This window comes from Auxenochlorella protothecoides, assembly GCF_000733215.1.
Source record: "Auxenochlorella protothecoides strain 0710 unplaced genomic scaffold scaffold55, whole genome shotgun sequence".
NCBI lineage: Eukaryota > Viridiplantae > Chlorophyta > Trebouxiophyceae > Chlorellales > Chlorellaceae > Auxenochlorella > Auxenochlorella protothecoides.
Genome location: NW_011934296.1, coordinates 124,529 through 143,976, shown reverse-complemented (window position 1 = coordinate 143,976; position 19,448 = coordinate 124,529). Strand labels below are relative to the sequence as shown.

General features: G+C 61.6%; 7 protein-coding genes across 7 annotated transcripts in view; 4 read left to right on the top strand and 3 right to left on the bottom strand.

Moving 5' to 3' along the window:
• Positions 1-375: 375 nt before the first annotated feature.
• F751_4956 (hypothetical protein) lies at positions 376-1,109 on the top strand (the record flags this gene model as incomplete). Its single annotated transcript, XM_011401541.1, has 2 exons — positions 376-779; positions 1,037-1,109. The coding sequence occupies 2 exons, from the start codon at positions 376-378 to the stop codon at positions 1,107-1,109; spliced, it is 477 nt and encodes a 158-aa protein (XP_011399843.1).
• Positions 1,110-2,804: 1,695 nt separating this feature from the next.
• On the bottom strand, positions 2,805-4,804 carry F751_4955 (UPF0160 protein C27H6.8; the record flags this gene model as incomplete). Its single annotated transcript, XM_011401540.1, has 7 exons — positions 2,805-3,038; positions 3,249-3,352; positions 3,494-3,560; positions 3,691-3,773; positions 3,953-4,060; positions 4,251-4,466; positions 4,633-4,804. The coding sequence occupies 7 exons, from the start codon at positions 4,802-4,804 to the stop codon at positions 2,805-2,807; spliced, it is 984 nt and encodes a 327-aa protein (XP_011399842.1).
• Positions 4,805-5,942: 1,138 nt separating this feature from the next.
• On the top strand, positions 5,943-6,552 carry F751_4954 (Adenylyltransferase and sulfurtransferase MOCS3-1; the record flags this gene model as incomplete). The annotated part of the gene is made up of 3 exons (XM_011401539.1): positions 5,943-6,046; positions 6,242-6,332; positions 6,448-6,552. 3 exons carry the CDS (start codon positions 5,943-5,945, stop codon positions 6,550-6,552), a joined length of 300 nt encoding a protein of 99 aa, XP_011399841.1.
• Positions 6,553-7,122: 570 nt separating this feature from the next.
• F751_4953 (hypothetical protein) lies at positions 7,123-8,236 on the top strand (the record flags this gene model as incomplete). The annotated part of the gene is made up of 2 exons (XM_011401538.1): positions 7,123-7,218; positions 8,135-8,236. The coding sequence occupies 2 exons, from the start codon at positions 7,123-7,125 to the stop codon at positions 8,234-8,236; spliced, it is 198 nt and encodes a 65-aa protein (XP_011399840.1).
• A 354-nt stretch (positions 8,237-8,590) lies between these two features.
• Positions 8,591-12,909, bottom strand: F751_4952 (Chaperone protein dnaJ 13; the record flags this gene model as incomplete). Its single annotated transcript, XM_011401537.1, has 12 exons — positions 8,591-8,713; positions 8,951-9,033; positions 9,197-9,518; positions 9,654-9,774; positions 10,000-10,081; positions 10,298-10,394; positions 10,696-11,001; positions 11,279-11,415; positions 11,614-11,823; positions 12,057-12,123; positions 12,352-12,489; positions 12,715-12,909. The coding sequence occupies 12 exons, from the start codon at positions 12,907-12,909 to the stop codon at positions 8,591-8,593; spliced, it is 1,881 nt and encodes a 626-aa protein (XP_011399839.1).
• Positions 12,910-14,473: 1,564 nt separating this feature from the next.
• On the top strand, positions 14,474-18,540 carry F751_4951 (Mitogen-activated protein kinase kinase kinase 2; the record flags this gene model as incomplete). Its single annotated transcript, XM_011401536.1, has 7 exons — positions 14,474-14,708; positions 15,017-15,114; positions 15,291-15,604; positions 15,962-16,202; positions 16,370-16,733; positions 17,173-17,532; positions 18,191-18,540. 7 exons carry the CDS (start codon positions 14,474-14,476, stop codon positions 18,538-18,540), a joined length of 1,962 nt encoding a protein of 653 aa, XP_011399838.1.
• Positions 18,541-18,899: 359 nt separating this feature from the next.
• The window catches only part of F751_4950 (hypothetical protein), a gene marked incomplete at both ends in the record, with an annotated part of 2,609 nt that continues 2,060 nt past the window's right edge, over positions 18,900-19,448 (bottom strand). The window contains 2 exons of the mRNA XM_011401535.1: positions 18,900-18,966; positions 19,083-19,198. Of these exons, the coding sequence (XP_011399837.1) occupies positions 18,900-18,966; positions 19,083-19,198 (183 nt within the window). The remainder of the gene's footprint in view (positions 18,967-19,082; positions 19,199-19,448) is intronic.

Here is a 19,448-nt window from a genome sequence, read left to right as displayed (position 1 = left end):
GTAGTATATTAATCAGACCGCAGCGTCATTTGTCTTTGCAACTCCTCCTAGCTCTCTTACTACCGCTTACGCTTGTCGAGGGTGCGTGCCAGACATGGCTGTGCTGAGGCGGGAGGGCCTGTGAGGGATTGGCTGTCTGACACTTTGATCAGAGTGGAGGCCAGTGTTGCTGGGATGGCACTGCCCCTGACGTGGTTGACATCTTCACCAGATCTGATCCCTTCCCAGGTCCTTCCACCTACCTTTGCTCATTGCAATCCATGGCTCATCCCCCTGTACACAGGACGCACATCTTCACACAGTTTTGACTTGCCGGACACCCTTGGTCCTGCTGCACTCCCGAGCTCCACCACCCTGCTGATCCTGGGTGTCGCGATGGCAGGGTGCCTCGCCCTCTTCCGCCGCCTGAGGCGTGGGACCAAGGACAGCAAGGAGCCTCGCCGTTTGTCCCTGGTCGGCCCCCACATCGCCTGCAGCGCCGACCCGGGCTGGTCCATCCCCACCACCCCGCCCTCCCCCCACTCCACCGGCAGCGCCAGCGCCAGCGACGACGCCGGCAGCTGCAGGTTCCCCAGCGGCGTGCCCACGCCCCAGGGCCCCCTCTCCCCAGCTGGGGGCGGCTACAGCAAGGACGCGGCGTGCCTACGACAGGAGCCACGGTCGAGGGAGGGCGCGGGCCCATTGCAAGGTGGCGCCCTGGGTCAGATCGTCCTGAAGGGGCACATGATCTCCGGCGACCAGCTCGTGCTCTTCGTTTACATAAACCTGCGACCCATCAGGTTGGTGTCCCTCATGCGGGTGGAAGGGGGAGCGGGGTCTTGCTGCGTGTGGTGCCTGGCTGGTGCGCCCGGGCTGGGGCCCCGCCAGGATCTATTGGACGCTGGCTATCGTCAGGATGCATCGTCTGCTCGATGAGAGGCGAGCGGCGCGAGTTGTGCACTGCAGCAAGCAGCCCAGCATTCGCGCGACGAATGGAGGTACCCCGTGCTCTGGGACTGTCGCCCAGCCCCCTTCCCCTCAACCTCCATGCCTGCAGGACAAAGGTGGCCCCCAAGGGCTACTCGACCCTTCGATGTGGGGTGCTCCGCGAACTCCCCCTTCGGTTTTGAGCAACACCTGTGCTCGCAACCACGCAGTCCGTCAAGTGCTTCCAGCAGCAGCGTGACCTTCCCCACCTGGGGCAGCATTCATCTATTTATTCATGCGCTTTGCAGTGTGCCGCCCCTCCCACCCAACGCATCCAGGAGTGCCCCTCCAGGGTGCATTGCAGAGTTGTGCGCCGGGTACCTGTACCCGAGCCCTCCGCCTGAACGTGACCATCCTCAATTGTCTGCCTGGTGTGCTAGAAGCAGCGTGCAAACCCTGATTTGTCTTGGTACGCCCCCTCCATCATTCTTCTTGCCAGCCTCATCCCCCTGATTCTTCTCACCATTAACATATTTTGTCAGGGGCATCTGATGATCACTCAAGGGACAAGGGAGGCGGCATCTCAGGGGTGGGCAGGGAGGTGGGAGCGCACTGTAATAGCAGCGCGCGTTCCTGCAGGCTGTGCTGATGCAGGGCAGGGCATGAAGACAGGTAGGGATACGTTTGCTCCGGGGGAGCCACTGGGTATGCCCCGGGGGCGACCAGAAAACTTCTAGAACAGTATTTGCAAGGGAGCACTCAAGCAGGACAAGGCGAGACACAGGGAGGAGTGTCACTGCTGGACGAGAATGGCGGATGAGCACGACTCAACCGAGGAGAAGGAGGAGCATCCCTTGGGTCCCCGCATCCTGCTCAGCTTGGCAGGGCGACGCAGGAGGTGGTCGAGGTGGGCGGCTTTGGCACGCACTTTGGCTCCCTATAGTGTGGGAGGAGGCACGAGAGGGATGTGAGGGATGGATTGAGAAGGATTACGTGTGTCGGGAGCCATACAGGCATGAGCAGGTGACAGGCACCTTGAGCTGAGCCACCCCTGCCCACCCACACTCGGGCCTCACCCAGTCCTGGTCTTCGCTGTCGACATGCTGGAAGGTCTGAAGCTGGCAGATGCAGGGGCCAGCCACCTCTACAGCCCATGACACCCATTCAGGGCTGGAGTGCAGGACGAGATGCTCTATTGCAACCAGGGCCTTATAAACCTGGGTCCAGGCGGTGCCTGAGCGCCCCAGCCGCTGCAGGAGGACCGGGCCCACCTCTTCAATGCTCGAGGAATCCCTGCAGCTGGTCGCCAGGTCTGCATTTCAGGGCGAGCAATGTTGGAGGTGAACTCAGGCAGGTATTCCATCCTCCTAATCGTGCGCCCAGGCGTACATTTGGTCCCGACTCCAGCCGTGGCGGGTCAGCCGGTACAAAGTCGACCACCCTCTCACCCCTGAGCTGCTCCTCGGTAGGGCCCCAGGGATGCACGCTTGTCGCTTCTTTAGCCCTTAGTTCCAGTTCTGTACGGGTGAACAGGGTCTTCCGAGCCCGTACTTTAATTCTCTGCACGAGGCGGTACCAGGCGTCTGTCACTGCGCCCTCCGTCACCATCGAGCGACTGTATTGGTGCAGGGGAGTTCGGTTCTTGAATCACAAATTCCACGCTGTGAGCTCAGTTTGTGTGCTCGGCCGGGCTGTGGATGATTTGGACTCGAGCGTTACGGGCCATGCCGCGAAGTACTGCCGGGTTCGGGCCGATCCCCTGGGCCCTTCCAGGGCTGCTTCAAACCATCTCCTCTGCTCCAGCTCGATGCACGGCATCTCCAGCGCGGCCCCCTTCAGCTCTGCTCAGATGGATTATTCTACGCAAATTAATCTTCAGCAGTGCAGCGAGCACAGTATCAGGATTCCTGGGCGGGCAGGGCCAGGCGTGCCATCGCCAGCACCCCCTCCTCTGTGGCCGCGCCGCCGATGAAGCCTGAGGCGTGCACGAAGACGCCTCCAGGCACCCCAGATGATTTGGACAGCTCCTCGTCCCTGAGACCCCTCCAGGCCGCCGGGAGGGCATGGCGGCTCTCGAATGAGCCAGGAGACTGGCTCACCGCCTGGATCCTCCACTTCTTCTCGCGGTCATCCTGGGGCACGGAGCAGAGGGGGGCGAACTAATTATATAAATCTATGCCTGGGACGATAGCATGGCAGCTCGTGAGCCCTACCTGTCTCAAAATATAGAAGCCTGCCTGCCAGCATGCCTGCCAGGCGTCTGCGTCTCCCACTGCCAGCGGTGTCCCACCTCCCTAATTCCTCCACACCACTCCTACTCAACCTCCACGCCAGCCCCTCACCTCGTACAGCACATACAGAATCTGGCCCTCAATCCCCTGCTCGGCCTCCAGGTCGTACAGGTGCTCCTTCCAGGGACAAAAGTGGCGCAGCACGATGATGCGACCTGCATAGAGGTTGTGGTTGCGGATGTGACGAGTACTGGATGGGACAGTCCAAGGTCATACATGATACCCCTCTGGCTCCTCTTGGCTGCTTGCGCTGGCATCAGACGGTGCAATGCCAGGGCGCGACCATGTCCCCGCACCCGATGGGTCGGCAGCCTTGCGCTCCGCCAGAGCTTCGACCACATAGCTCCTGCCGGGCAGCCACACCTGCCAGCCAGGGCATGCGGTGCGGAAGGGGAGGGTGATGAAATAGGGGAGGAGCAATGTCCCCTCAATCCCAGGGACTTTGTCCTCACACTGGGATTATCGTGGTTGGGGTTCCCCGAGGTGCACGCACCTTGGAGTGGTAGTTGATGGAGTCCAGAAACTCAGAGCCCGTCAGCTCTACAGCCTTCAGGAACTGCTCCATCAGCCTCTCGGCTGCATGTTGACAAGTGCAGAGGGAAACAAGTCAGCTCTGCCATATCTAGACAAAGAATGCAGCGGTCGTGCGGAAGGATAGCCGGAATCTACAAATCGCCGCACCCCTGACCAAGCTGCGTGCGGATGCAGGAGCCTGCACCCAAACCCAAAGACCACGCCTTGTTGTCCCCACTCACCAGACTGATCCTCGTCATTCCAAAAGGGGTTGAGTCCCGCGACCCTGGACCCCAGGTCTGTCCTCGAAATGTACTTGGGCGGGCCCTCCGCATCCCACTGGTTGATGCCTGTACAAGGCGGTGGTTGGAGGCATGGTGATCAGGGTGACTGCTCAGAGGGAATGCGCATGCTCAACAGAATGATGATCAACTTGGCAGTCATGTACTGCATTGAACCGCAGGCCGGCAGCCGCACAGCTCTATTTCCCCCAGTCTTCTTGCATGTTGACATGCAGACAATCTCTTCCACCATATGCACCATTGTCGATGGCATCCACAGCCTCCATAAACTTCTTGTAGACGGCCAGGTACACGGTCTCCACATCAGGGTGGGAAGCATCCAGGCCCATCACTCCGGCCACAACCTCCCTGCCGTAGTGCTTGTACACCAGACCAGCAGATGAGAGCTTGGTGGTGAAACCATGCCCAAACACCTCCTTGAAGTCGCGCTGGTGATGATCGTATCGGGCGGTGGCTGTGTGAGAGGAGTGACAGGTATAGGTGACCTGAGATCCGCAGGGGCCACATGTGAGACACACTCCCCAGGCCCAGCTGTAACCTATGAAATCGTGAGAATCTTCACTGCATGTAAATACTCCAAGAGGCCTAGGGTCTTGTCGCAGGAGAGGATGCCGCCTCACCTGGATCGTAGACGCCGCCGACATCGATCACGACGTCCAGTCCGGCCAGGGTCTCGGTGTCCCTACTCCGCACGATCTCCGCGTCCTTGAAGTCAGCAGTCTGGCGCAGGATGAAGCAGCCCAAAGCCTCATCGCAGTGGAAAGAGCCGCTGTGGGTGCCGATGCGAACCATCTTTGCACGCTTGCCACTGCTCATCTGCTTTGCAACGGCACTCGCTGCAGTGGCACAGTGTCGCAAAAATATCCCTCGCATGCGCTGGATGACGATTGATGACAAGTATGGTCGGGGGAGGTGCAGAAATATCGTAAGTACCGACATCACCGTCCGGCGGTCTTTGATGGGGATAGGACACATGGCAGAGGTGTCCCATTCCGGAACCCCACTGCCACTGCACACAAGATCTGTTTCATCTGCACCTCAGTACTCTTCATCACTACATCCTCGTTATTTCTGTGTATTCGGACGTGCTCCTTGCTCTCAACAGGCCTCGTAGCTAGCTCTCCGACGTTATGTTCCTTCAGGCGCACGGCACCAGAGGCTTGTTGGCTTCCTGCAAAGCATTGGAATCCGTCCCCTTTGTCCACAGCGCAAACAGGCTCGCTCGTGGATTTCGTGCAACATTGATCATGGCGGTGCAGCATCGTCGTGTGCGCCACATTCTGTTGCCAGGGGACCAGAGAGAGCTGCAGGAACGCCTATTTCTAGATCTTCAAGGTGTGGGGTAACGCAGGTCACATTGGCTTGTCAATCAGCTGTCTCAGAGAAACTATGATCAGCTTGATATTTTAAACATTCATCTTCATGGAATACTCCATTGCCACGGCATACCTTTATATCCTCCCCAGGAGGCAGTGCTGATTTTGCACAGCTTGCGGCTGACCACTCTCAATGCCCTTCCAAGGGTAGGGGGGGGGACCTGGGATGGATATCGCCGGGACAGACCGTACCTCAGTTTGAGGAGGCACTGCAGGCTGCATCAGTGGGTGGAGGCCCCGCAAAGTGCACGACTAGATTTGGCCTTCACATCCTGCAAGTCCTCGATGCCAGGTGATTGGGAGGTAATGCATCTCAGAGGAATGGTGGTTAGAAATGCTATAATGGCCTGGAAACAGGTCATTGAGCTAATGCGTCTTGTTCTACGATGGAATGAATTGACAATGACGAGAGATTCAGCACCAGACGCTTGTTGATATTGGCACGATGTAGATATAGTCTCCAAACTTTACCCCCCAATTCCCAATCCACTGCGTTGAAATGCAGAGACATTGCTGCTGTGAAGCAACTGCCAGTGGACGATTTTGCAAGCCTCATGCAGGTCGAAGAGGCAGAGGATGTGCAGTGCATCGATGTGAGGGAGGAGTGGGAGGCGAGCATAGCCTCCATCCCTGGTTTCCAGCTCTTTCCCCTGAGCAGGTGGGCGGCCCCTAGCCTGAGCATGGGGTTCGTTGGCTTTTCCGCTTATGTGCATAGTAATGAGAAGATAATCTCATCCCAGCGTGCAACTGCCCTCTGTCCCTCTGTCCCAGCTGCCCAGATCCTCACCTGCGTCTCACCCTTGAAGCATCAACACTAACTGTGTCAAACTCTCCACACAATGCACAACACCAGGATGGAGGAATGGGAGACCAAACTGACGACCATCCTGGACCCCCAGAAGCCAACCTTCTGTCTCTGTCATCACGGCATCCGATCGCAGCGGGTGAGGAAGGGCGATACATTGACACATCTCTAGCACTCAGTTCATTAACACGCAAGCCCATGCCTGCCCAGCCTCGGCACACTTACACCCCCCCTCTTCCCCCTGCGTTGAGCAGATGGCCCAGCTCCTGGTGAGCAAGGGGTTCCAGGAGGTGTACAACATTGTCGGTGGCATCGACGCCTACTGTCGCACCGTGGATCCCTCTGTCCCGGCATACTGAGCGCACTGAAGCAGACCGACAGCGGCGTGTATTCAATGCTGCATGAACGGGTTCGAGATCCAGTGGTGTTGGTATGTTTTGTCCCGGAGAGGATAACACTTGGTTGACGACCAGCTCTATGATTGCTGGCCAGTCTCCCTCTTGTATGTGATGTGCTGGTCTATGAAAGGGCGCCAGCGCGCCAATTCGATTCTACAGAGCATCGTACACACCAACATGGTGGATTGCACTCACATCACTCTAAGTCACAAACCAGAGATTCGAGCTCCTCGGAACGCTACTGGGAAGGGTGTCGCGAGGAGGTTTGTGGTTTTGGAAGCACCGTGATCCGTGCCGTCGGCCCCTAGCGAGCCAGGTCTGGCTGATGACTACAAACACACCTCGTCCAAAGGTATAGCATGCATGCGCCTGCCCCATTACAAACAACCTTAACACGCCAGACCTGATTCTTTTGTGTTGCGCCTACATGTGCGGCAGAGCTAGCGGAGATTGATATCGAATCGAGTGATAACACTGTCCTTGCTCACCCTCCCTCTGCAACTACTCAAGATCACACATGTGCTGTTTGACATGGACGGCCTCCTGCTCAACACTGAAGAGTTTTATACTGTGGTGCAGCAGAATATTGCCGCAGATTACGGCAAAGAGTTCACCTGGGAGCTCAAGGTACGGGGCCCTAAGCACTTGTCTGGTTAGCATGTGTGACTTTTGTCCTTCTATGCAAATCTTGTCCTGCACCACTTGATGACAAAACTTGCAGAGCAAGCTCCTAGGTCTCAAGGCAATCGAGGCTGCACGTTTGTCGATCAGCGAGCTTGGCCTTGAAGGTCAATTAGAGCCGGAAGAGTTTTTGGAGAAGAGGGAGGCGGCACTGGACTTGCTATTCCCCTCATCTGAGCTGTTACCGGGTGCAGGTATGTAAGATGTTCTGTATCCTGCGTTGGGTGGTCATCTTGATTATCATAATATCAGCTTTGCTGTGGATGGCAAGGGGCTAACCCAACGTGGCCCGGCAAAAGCCCTCGGCTTTGAGTTCCTGATCACCGCCCTCACTCCCGATGTATTTCTCTCCTGCAGAGCGGCTCATCCGCCACCTCCACCGGCATGGTATTCCTGCATGCCTTGCGACCTCCAGCAACATCAGGGGCTATGCCAAGAAGACCACAAATCATGGTGCCCTCTTTTCCCTGTTCACACACAAGGTGACTGGGGATGAGGTGGCCCAAGGTAAGCCCCATCCTGAAATCTTCCTTGCCGCAGCCGCCCGCTTCACCCCACCAGTGACGCCAAGCAAGTCGTGTCTCGTGTTCGAGGATGCTCCCGCTGGTATTCAAGCAGCATCGGCAGCTGGCATGTCAGTGGGTTGTTTCTGTGCAAGATGCCAGTGAGAATTGTAGGATGAGCAAGGTGTTTGCCAATGGTGCTGACAATGCAGCCAACCCAAAGCACGCTCAGTTGCTAGCATTCTGAACATGCCAGCCACCTTGTGGCCTGGATCCCTTCATGTCCAAGGTGCAAACCTCGGTTTCCCTTTCCTCCCAGGTCGAGCATTATGGTCCCCCACCCCAGCCTGCCAAGGGAGCTGTGCGTCGGTGCGGATCAATGCCTGACCAGCCTCACCCACTTTGTGCCGGAGGAGTGGGGCCTTCCCCCCTACGACAATGTAGACGCAAGGGAGGGGTAGTGGAAATGCCACGAGCACGCAAGAGGCTTCTTCATGAAACTCAAGCCGCTCAGGTGGGCAACTTGATGAAGAGCAGGGTCAATGCAGTTGCCCAGGGGACATCTGTTCCTTATCTGCCTCCCGCTGTTGATAAAAGGCGAGTCAGAATGGCATGCCCTTTCACCCTGCTTCCCTTGACTAGTCAGTGCTCTGCGTGTACAGCTTGCAGGAAGGGGCCCTTCTGAGTGTTGCAGGAGCGCACGACACTCAGTGCAGGCGGAAGTAGAATGATCCAGCGCAGAGGCAGCAGCCAACTCTCGTCCTCACACCAGAGCTCTTGCACAGAGCCTGAGCACTCGAATCGATGCACCTCTGCTACCTCCAGCGAGCAGGCGCGGCAGCAATGAAGGCCGCCTCATCCCCATCCCTTGCCACATCACCCCTGGCGGGTAGGATGCCACCCTCCGTGTCTGCCAGGGTGGCACGGAAGCAACGTCCCTGTCGCAGGAGTAGATCATGAGTGAGTCTCATGCCCAGCGAGCATGTGTTCCAACAAGGATCTCAGACTCACCGCCCCGTTGCAACACCAGCTGTGGTCTTGCCGACCGGTCACCAAGCCATCCACGCAGGTACACCCCACAACAGCCAGTGGGACAATAGCCGGACAGCCCACATCAGCTTTGCTAGACACCCCTCCAATCACCCTTCGATTGTGCCTCGCCCTACCCATCTCACCCGGTAGGAAAAGAGCACCAACAGGGTTTTTTCGGTTCCAGGGGCAGGGTCGCAGAAGCCAATCAGCCCCGCCTTGGTATAACCTGCACAAGGACGAGTGAGCACGGCGCATCAGCTGGAAAGGGTGAAAGGGCGCCTGTTGCGTGCAAAGGACAGCCTGCGCAAGGGATACAGCACAGAGTGTGTGTATTTAATCCCGCCCCCCCCGCGCGTGCCCTCCCCCCCGGCCCCAAACCCCAACCACACCTTTATGGAATACGGCCTTGCCGGCCTCAACCAGGTACTGCACAGCCACAGTGACATCGGCGACTGGCGAGGGCGGCCTCTCCTCTAACTCGGGATTGGCAGCGACGGGCACCGGCGGTTCTTGACTGCCACCTGGGCCCATGCCAGATTCCTGCTCGTCAGCGGTGCTCTCCACCACGCCTACAGCTGGCTCGCGTCGAGGAGAGGTAGCCTCGGTTTCCTGTTCAGTTGCAGCCGACGATGAAAGAGATATGCGGCGGGCCGCCTCCGCCTCCACCTCGCTGCTGGCGCCATAGAGCGCCAGAGCGATGACCAGCCCATCCTGCAGGCAGTTTAGGACGAGGGATGGGCCTGATTTTGGATGCCCGCCCCATACGGGAGGCCGCACAGGGGCCTGCAGGGCCGCCCTCGAGTGCAAATCCCCCCTCCAGCCAAGGCACTGAAACGCCTGGCGCACCTGGCTGGCCTCGCGCTGCGCCCGTCGCTCGGCCACGGGCCCCAGCAGCTGCGCGGCAGCTGCCGCTTGTGCCAGCGCAGCTCGGATGGTGGCGGCCTCCTCCTGCTGCCGCAGCCGCAGCCTGGAGTGGTTGAGAGTGGGGGTGGGGGTTGTTACACAGTCTTTGGTGGTGCGACAGAAGTCTCAACTCCCACCCGCCACGTGATATGGATTCTGGGTTTGAGTGGGCGCAACACAAGAGCGTGGCCAGGCCATGCGCCCAGATCACCGTCCAGGTATCAATGCCTCGGCCATCCTTGAGCTGGGGCAGGGAATGCTGAAGACCACTGCATCAACCCCCCCACACCTGCGGGACTGGATGCCTCGCGCCAGAGGCCCCACTACCCACTCCTTGCCCACATAGTAGAGCAGCGGCGGCAGGCAGTACGCTGGAGAGGTGGGCGGGGGAAGGGTGAGTCTCGGGGCAAAACTCCCCGTACATGCTGACGCTCTGGTTAAGCACCGTCCACAGCCCCCCCATCGCCTGGCACGGCACATACATCTAAACAGTGAACCCCCACACCTCCTGACCCATTTTCACCAGGCCCCAGGGGGGGGCCAACCCATGGCGGATTTCCCCCCTTTCCTCCTCCCATTTCACTCACCGGCGGCCAGGATGTTCCAGTCCAGCAACGGGCTGAGCAGGATCGGGAACTCAAACATGTGCCCCGCACGGTTGTACCGCAGCTTCAGCACGATGCCCTGCGGGCGGTGTTTGGAGGAAAGTGGGGTGGGAGGGAAATAGAGCGGAGACACACGTGGATGGCGGCCCCAAGCATGTGGTGTGCCGGCTTCCATCCCTGCTGCAGCCATGCCCCGCCCTTGGGCCACAAGCATGGCACGCACGCGCTCCGCAAGAGTCCAGTGATCGGGAATAATGACGCAGAGAGCCTGCCTTCTTCATCCAGCACCCCCTGTTTGCTGGAAACCTGTCACCCCCGCACATCCACAGCATCGGTCCCTCGCACCGCGGGCTCGGTCCCACCCCGGTGCAAGTCCTCACCTGGGGTCCGGTGACGATGCTGAGGCCCCCCGTCGCCAGTTCAGACAGCGTGCGCTGCCCGCCCACATCCACCTCGGCGGAGGCGGGGCCGAGCCGGACGCCGGCCCGAGCCGTCGTCTTCTCGCCCATGCGCCTTGCGACGCGCCCCACGAAGCCGGTCACCGCTCCCACCTCCACACGGCCGGTGAGGAGCAGCTTCTCCATCCGGCGAGTGATGCCCAGGGACATGCCGGCGGCGGTCTCCGGCCCGATCACCCAGGAGTACTCGCCCTGGAGCGTCTTGGACAGCTGCCTCGTCGTCACCAGCTGCGGGTTGTTGCGGAGAGGAGGCAAGGGCGGGAGGGTGTGCAGGTGGTTGGTGTGAGCAACGAGACAAGTTTTTGAAGAAGCAAGGATTTTGCAATACATCCTCTTGTGACACGAGAGAGTCTCGGAAAAAGGCCATGAGGTAGCAGTGCTGGGACAGGAATGATGGACGGCAGCACCCATTTAACCAAAGAGGCATGCCGGCGACATTCCCGAGACACCTCCTACATGATGCTCATCACACCCTTCATCACCCACAAAGCCAGCCGCAGCTCACCTGGAGACCGACACCTTCGTCTGGCTGCCACGTGGCGGTGAGGTTGGCCTGGGCATGGGGCGACAGCTGGACGCCAGAGGAAACCGAGAAGAGGCTCTTCAGGCCCACCGCGGCATTCACATCGAGCGTCGTGTAGTCTGTGGAGACGGAGGGAAGGCAAACCTTGCAATACTATGGCGAGTACACAGCCGAAACTTTGACCGAGAGGAGCGGCTGCCTAACACCAATGTCCACCCAACTCCAAGACGGCAAGAGCGCTGCCCATGGCCTTCATTCACATCCCAAGCCCCATTTCCAAGCCCGAGACACCCTTGGCAGCCAGAGTCACCACTCACCCGAGTAGACGCGCTTGTACCCCGCCAGGAAGCTGCCACCCCCTACGTTCTTCCGGACATTCACTAGGCCTCCCAGGTGCACAATGTCTTGGTCTGCAGCCAGGACGCCCCAATCTCGGGTGTCCACTGGAATGTCGACCCCGCTGGTCATGTACACCGTCGTCAGCTCGGGAATTCGGGACGCCACCTTGGAGTAGGGTTTCACCAGAGCTGTGGTGGCGTGAGGTGGAGGTGGGACAGGGGAGAGCGAGGTGAGTCAAATACTCATAGAAGGCATTGTGGAACTCAATAAACGCCAAGTAGCCTGGCTACACGACAGATTGTAGCAATCTCATATGAAACCAGGCCCATTCCTCAGTGAGCATTGGCATCTTGACAGACATTAAGGTGGGCCCTACTTAAAGGAGGAGGACGCACAATCTCACGACCAGAAAATCACACACCTGAAGCATCAGCACGAAAGATGTATGCGCCCCGGTAGTTGACTTGCGAGTCAATGCGGGCCGTTTCCTGCTTAGGAAAGGTGTGACACCATTAGTCAAGCGAGAGCACTGGGCAGGCTCCTGCCATACCACCTTCAATACCTGCATCCGACCATCTTGCACTTCCAAAGCCAGCTGCAATATCTGTTGCACATGTATCGATCCTCTTCCTGCTGAAAATCAGACACGAAAAGGTAGTCATCCCCCCACCCCCCCAAATCCCCCAACCCAACCGCCCACTCATCCAATCAAGCACCTGGCGCTCCCTGAACTGCTCCCACTCCTTTCGTAGGTCATCCTTATTCTTGACCCTTTCCCCAAGCTCCAGCCCTGCAGCCAGGCCCTCTTTGCCGTACACATCGTAGATGTCACGCTTATCAGGGTTGCTCAGCACCTACGAAAATTTGGGGGACAGGTATGCATTGGGGACAGGTTTTGCGGGCATCAGAGGAAAGGCGTAGTAACGACGAGATTGAGGGAGACAGAGGGGCAACTGGTGGGTCCCTGCAACATCCGAATAACAGATTGCAATATCTGTCAGATTCATTCTCATCAAGGCCATCCTCAAGTGGACCCTGCGATGGCATGCATATACCGTCGCACAACCTTGGTCACCCACCTCATAGGCTTCTTGGATAATGGTGAAAAGCTGGGCAGCATCGTCCCTTCTCTCCGGATCCTGGGTCTTGTCAGGATGTAGCGAGGTGGCCAAGGCTCGGTAGGCGCGTCGGATGTCATCCTCAGAGGCTGTGGGGCCTACCCCCAGGGCTGCATACAAGCTCTGGTCCTCAGTATGGCTGCTTGCTGCCGCCATGAAGGGTAGTATGGGGGATTCAGACACGAAGATCAATGGGGCGCATTCAGTATTGATGGCTGAGTCTCAAAATGCATACTATGATGGGCTCAGATGATTCCTCCCGGCCCAGCTCTGGAGTGATCTACGTGACAGACAGCAGCGCACTCTCCAAGTAGGCAGGGGAGAACCCTTTGAATAGATTTCGATCCTTCTAGCTCGATACATGGTGAGTCTTGTCTCCTCTTCGCCGTATGCATCTACTCGCGCCTGGCCCCCTCCCAGCTGGCAATGCGTCAGGGGGGGTGGGGTAGCGCGCCGGGTACCACAAAATACGGAACCTTTCAATCAACAGCTTTCAACAGAGAGCCCTCCAGGTGCAGCCCTGTGAGCAGACAGGTTCCACGCGCACCTCATCTGCACTTCGAGGGCATGGAATACAGCTGGGTGGCATCGTCTTCCCTCGGATCGCCGAATTGGCGCTTCCACCCGCGTGGTTAGGAGGGGATCCCGTGCCTCCAAGAGCACAGACGGATCCTCATGGGGCAATGCATCAGCAGCCTACAGCAAGCCGGCGAACCTCCAGAAGAATACAAGGTGAGTGGTGCCCTCACGGGGCTTGCAGGGCATACGATCGAGATGCGGGTGTCCCCTCGGGCGCCGTGGGTTCCTCCTCGCGGCGCGCATGGAGCACTCCTCGGACACACTCGCTGATGGATAACCTTGCAAACCTTGCAGCGTCGATGGACCTCAGGCCCCGGCGTCAGCGATGGCGTCGACGGAGGGTATCGGGCGGCTTCTACATACACTACCACGGTTGGTGCAGGGCACGGCAGGGAGGGTGATGGATTTCCTGTCATAGGCCCACAGTGTGATACAAGGCCTTGATCGGATGAGTTATTACCCTTTAACATGTTTGTGGATATCATTCATCCTCATTCGTACGATTCTTGGCCCTGCTTGCAGTTCCTAATTCTCGTTGGCACTCCCACTCACCTCCTCTGTCAACGCAGGCCAATGTTGGGATGGGCACGGGCAAGGATCGCTTTGTTTTCCTGCAGCACCAGGCAGGAAGGCACGCACTGGACCCCATCGATGAGCAAGCCTCCCTGAATGGTGCGGAGGTGTCAAGGCCTCAATTCTGTGGGTGCACAGACCCTGATCATAGATCCGGGAATGGGGTTGGACATGGAGGCAACAGGCCACATGCTGGTGTGCAGGACTTACAACATAAGACAAATGACAATGTTTGGTAGACGCTCCTGAGCAGCTCGAGGCTCTTGAAGGATCACCGCCTCTCTCTGTGGGACCCCGTGCATTGACCCCCCCATCACCGGCTCTGCCCACCTGCAAACACTCTCCCCACCCCATCCCATGTGCAGCCAATACGTCGCCGGCTCGGCAGCACGGCGGCTGGGACGAGAGCAAGAAGGACCTGGCCAAATCCAACTCCAGCAACAGCGCCCTTCGACCACGCGCCTCCTGCGGCGGCCCCCCGGGCGCCGACTCGCGCCAGACGGGCCCCCTGAACTGGACCAAGGGCGAGTTGATCGGCCAGGGCGCGTTTGGCTCCGTCTTCCTGGGCATGGACAACGACACCGGGCAGCTGATGGCGGTGAAGCAGGTGCACGTCTCCAAGGCCGGCTCCAGCAAGGTAAGCGAGCACGTGACGGCGCTGGAGGCGGAGGTCAGGCTGCTGCAGCAGCTGGACCACCCCAACATTGTGCGCTACCTGAGCACGGAGACCACCAACGACGCGCTGCACATCTTCCTGGAGTTTGTCCCTGGTGGCAGCATCGCCTCCCTCCTCGCCAAGTTCGGTGAGGGGGGTGGTGAAGGGGGTTGGCGAGCATGCTTTCAGGGGGATGGGCTGGGCCAGAATGGCAGGCGAGGGCCGGGAATTGGGCGATGGTGATGCTGACTGAAGTGAGGAGGAGGTGCAGGGCACGATGGGCCTGCACATGAGGCTGGGATGGCCCGATGCAGTGTGTGATGCTGCGGCGCCTCCCTGTGTGTCAGGCTTCCTGCTGTGAACTGCATGGCAGCAGTGGCGATTTGATCACACCCACTCCCCGAAACACTCCATGTCTGCCCTACTATGACCTCGGACCCCCCTCCCCCGCTTAAGGCCATTTCCGGGAGACGGTGGTGAAGGTGTACACCCGCCAGATCCTGCTGGGCCTGGAGTACCTGCACGCCCACGGCATCATCCACCGTGACATCAAGGTGTGTCTTTGTGCGTGTGGGGCCGGGGGTGAAGGTAGTAGGTTTTCCAGAAGTCCTGTGTAAATGTTCATGCAGGCTGAGAGGATCAATGCAGGGATACTCCCCTGGCTCAATGCATGCAACAACCCAGTCACAAACCCACCCCCTTCCCCCTTCCCTCATACACACACCCTCAGGGCGCCAACATCCTGGTGGACAACACGGGTTTGGTGAAACTGGCGGACTTTGGGGCATCCAAGAAGATCGAGGACCTAGTGACCATCGACTCGGGGTTCAAGTCCATGAAGGGCACCCCTTACTGGATGGCCCCCGAGATCATCAAGCAGTCGGGGCACGGCCGCCAGGCCGACATTTGGTCGGTGGCCTGCACCGTGATCGAGATGGCCACGGGACGGCCTCCCTGGAGCGGGCTGGGCAGCCAGGTGGCAGCCATGTTCCACATCGCGTCCTCCAAGGGGCCGCCCCCCATCCCGGAGCACCTCTCCGCCGAGTGCAAGGACTTCCTGTACCTATGCTTCAACAGGTGGGGGTGGGGGGTTGCTGGGTGGGGGTGGGGGTTGGGTCCTTGCTCTGCGCATTGCATGGATGGGTGCAGACCGGGAGGGGTGTGTGTTGGCTGGTGGGGTGCCATCACATGCTACTCCCTGACGAGCAGGATGTCGGGCGCAGCATGGCGGGGGAGGCTGGCACCCCACCCACGCGCCGCATGGCCGTCGGTCGTCCACGTCGACGGCTCTCTGTCGCACTCTCCCTGCGGCCTATGACACGTCGTGACCAGCCGCCCACAGTGGCACAGCCAAGGTCATCCCCACTCTGGCCTTGATTGCCTCCATGAAACACCCCGTAGGAACTGGAAGGACCGGCCGCTGGCGGCACAGCTCCTCCAGCACCCTTTCCTGGCCTCGGTGCCGCCCCGGACGGTGGCTGCTCCACTGGCCAGCATCGCCACGGGCCGGGCTGCAGGAGTAGGTGGCGCCCCCGCCATCCCTCCAGTCGTCGCTCGTGCCGCTCCGCCGGCCACCCAGGCGGGGGAGCACGCGGCCGGCGGTGAAGGGGCCCAGGGAGACCTGGACAGCCCCGCAATCAAGGTGAGTGCTTGTGAATGAAGGGGTGGGCCCCGAGGAACACGGCAGTGCTAGTGATCACATCGCAGCCCGCCTGCTGCCTTGAATTTCAAACCCGGCAAATTCCCGCTGGCTGCAGGACCATGCAGCGCCACGTCACCTCCTCGCCCGACCCCATCCCTCTCCCGCAGGCGTGGCGCACACCCCCCAAGGCCGGCGAGTCTCCCTCGGGCTCCAGCAATGCCGGCAGGGTGGATGATGGCGAAGCATCGGATCCAGACACCCCACCGGGACCCTCTGGAGACCCCAGCCCCGTCAAGGGCTCGGAGGGGCCGGCGCGGACGGCATCGCAGGGCCGTGGCGTGGCAGCGGGGCCCGGCTCCGCCTGCGGCGCGTTCGGAGGCGGCGCGGCAGAGGGCGCTGGGGTTGACGCGGGAACGATCCCCGGCCCCTTCGTCGTGGCGGCCAGGGGCGCAGTGGCGGCTGGCAAAGCCGCTCACACCGGCTCGCCCCTCCCCTGCCGCACCGGCCCCGGACTCTCGCAGCGGGGAGCAGGTGAGGGCCCGCCGCCGCTCCTCGCGACGGAGGACGTGGGCGCCAAGGTCGGCGTGCCGCGTCAGGCCTCGCGGCGGCATGTGCGAGCGTCGCTTCCCTCGCCCGTCGCCGGGCAGCGGGGTGGCGGCGGCGGCGCGCCGGGGCCCCTCCAGCGTGCGCACCGGGCTCGTGAGGGGGTGGGCGCGGCGACTGCAGCCCCCGCCGGACCTTTGGACTGTCGGTCCGCCCGGTGGGCCTTTGATCGCGTCGCAGTCGCGCGACGCCGACGGTGCACGGGGCAGGGACCGGTCCGAGGCGACCCCTCGCCGACGGCAGCTGTCAGCGGCGACCAGCCTGCGCCTGGCCGGGCCACCCCCGGCCATGGAACTCGGCGCGTGCGCCGAGGGGACTCCAGGACCCGATCCCGGCATTGCCGCGCCCGCGATCGTGCCTGCGGAAGGCGAGCGCGGCGGGGACGGGGGGCAGTCCTGCGTGGACGCGACGGGCACGAGCGGCGAGGGGGGGGGTGAGGCGGGCGCCCCCGTCCGCTCCGGCAGCACCTGCCCCGGCCGGCGGGAACGGCCCGCGGCCACTTCCATCCGCGCCGCGCCGTCGGCGGGCGTACGCCAGAGCATGCCCGCGCTGCTGCGGGAACGGGAGGCGTCGCGGTCGCCGACCGAGCGAGCGCTGTCTGGGAGCGCCGCCTTCCTGCCGGGGCGTGCGGGGTCCGTGGCCGGCAGGCACCTCCATCGCAGGCCCTCGGGGGAGGGCACAGCAGCCTGCCAGCAGGCCGACCTTGCACCTGGCGCCGAGGCGCCGGGTGGGGACTCGGGGGCATCGTCTCCACTCCATGACACCTCCAGGACGTCCTCGCCGGGGCGTGCGGGTGAGGAGGAAGCTGAGGCCTGGGTCCTGCACAGCGTCCCCCCTTCCCCCGCCCTGGTGCGCCGCTGGCAGGCCCCAGCCCGGCCCCGGGAGGGAATGCCGGCCGGCGGTGCATCCGCGCCGGGCAGCAGCGACCAGTCTTTGGACCCGGGCAGCAACCAGGTGGGCGCACAGGAGGAGCGGTGGGCTCGCGATCTGTCCACTGGCCTTCCCTCGCAGGAGCGGTGGTGGTGTGGGGATGGTGCTGGGGACTCATTGCCGACAACGACTGCCCTCCCTCAACATCCACCCCCCTGGCTTGCCTGTCGCTGCGCAGTGCGCAACTTCCACCTGCTCCCTCGCGCAGAGCACATACAACCCGATGGAAGAGCCGTCGTGGATGCCAGGTGGCGCGGCGGCCGCCGCCCTGGCGGCGCGCCTGGCGGCAGCGCCCTCCGAGGCAGCGCCCTCCGAGGCAGCGCCCTCCGAGACAGCGCCCTCCGAGGCGCCACGCGAGCGGCGGGGCGCGCCCGTGGCCGCGCCTGTCGAACAGGCACGGCATGCACGGGCCCCCAGCCGCATCCCGACGCCCCCCTCCTCGCCCTGGGGTGCAGTGAGGGCGGCAAGGTCGACGGTGGCAAGGCCGGCGACGGAGCGGGCAGGGGTGCCTGCGACGGAGTCGCTCCCGCCCTCGCCGGCGCGCCGCAGGCATTCGGACGCATCGCCCCGCGACCCCGTTCCCCCACCCGCCGCGGACTCGTGGGAGGAGGCGGCGGCTGTGGCCACGGCGGCGGGCCCCGACGCGCGCGAGGACAAGGACCTGGGGTCCTGGTGGCCGCCCTCCCCCGCGCGCGACCACATGGTGTGGACCAACGAGGACGGCGACATCGACGCCCTGCCCTGGGACGTGGGCAGATCCTCCATGGCCGCCCCGGCCGGCCTCTTCAGGGCCGCGCTGGGGTGAGGGCCGCGGCGCGCGTGGCTGGTGAGCGTGGCGGGCGGCCGACGTGCGTGGATCCTGCCTCGCCGGCCCGCAGTGCACTGCAGGGACCCTTGTAGAGCCCACCGACCCTCCCGTACTGCGCCGGCCATGGAGGTCAGGGGTACATGTCACGTGGAACCTGGCCCTAGCACACCCTGTTCAAGCCCGAGTTGCAGCATGCGTCGGAGCAGGCAGGAGGGGGGGAAGAGCAACGTCCACCGAGGGGAATGCTGGGCACTGGGAGGTGGGCCCAAACCTGGATGATACACGTCAGGGTCGAGCACGACTGAACACGGCGGGTGTCTGTGTGTCCTTTATGAAGAGGGTGTCACACGGGGTCGTCAGATCTTGGGGTACCCGGTGACGATGCCGCCGGGGCCATTCTGCTGCCCATTGGCAGGTGGCTCGCTGCTGAAGCCATAGGGCGGGGGGGGGGCTGGGCCCCTGCCGCCGCCCCGGGACCCCCCGTGCCTGCGGCGGGGCTGCTCCACGAGGCGTTTGGGGGTTGGCCGGGGGCGGGATACCCTGCGTATGCACTGGCATTTGCGGGGTAGCCGTTGCTGGCGGGGTAGCCGTTGCTGGGAGGGTAGGCAGGGCTGGCGGGGTAGGCGGGCGTGTTCATCTGCACGCTGGAGAGCATCTGCGGGTGAGCAGGGTTTGGGGTAAAACTGGAGGGCAAGTGGGGTGGCCGACTAACATCACTGCTGATCTTGGGGTCTGGCAGCGTAGGCAGCTCGCCACGACAGGAACCTCGGTGTGTTCCATCACGCCCCTCCAATGGGTCCCAGCAATGACCTGGCCCCTGGGGCATCACTTTCCTCCGACAGGACGAGAATCCTGGCCACGCAGGCCCCACCAGCATGCCATCGTCCCCCCCCCCCACCCCACCC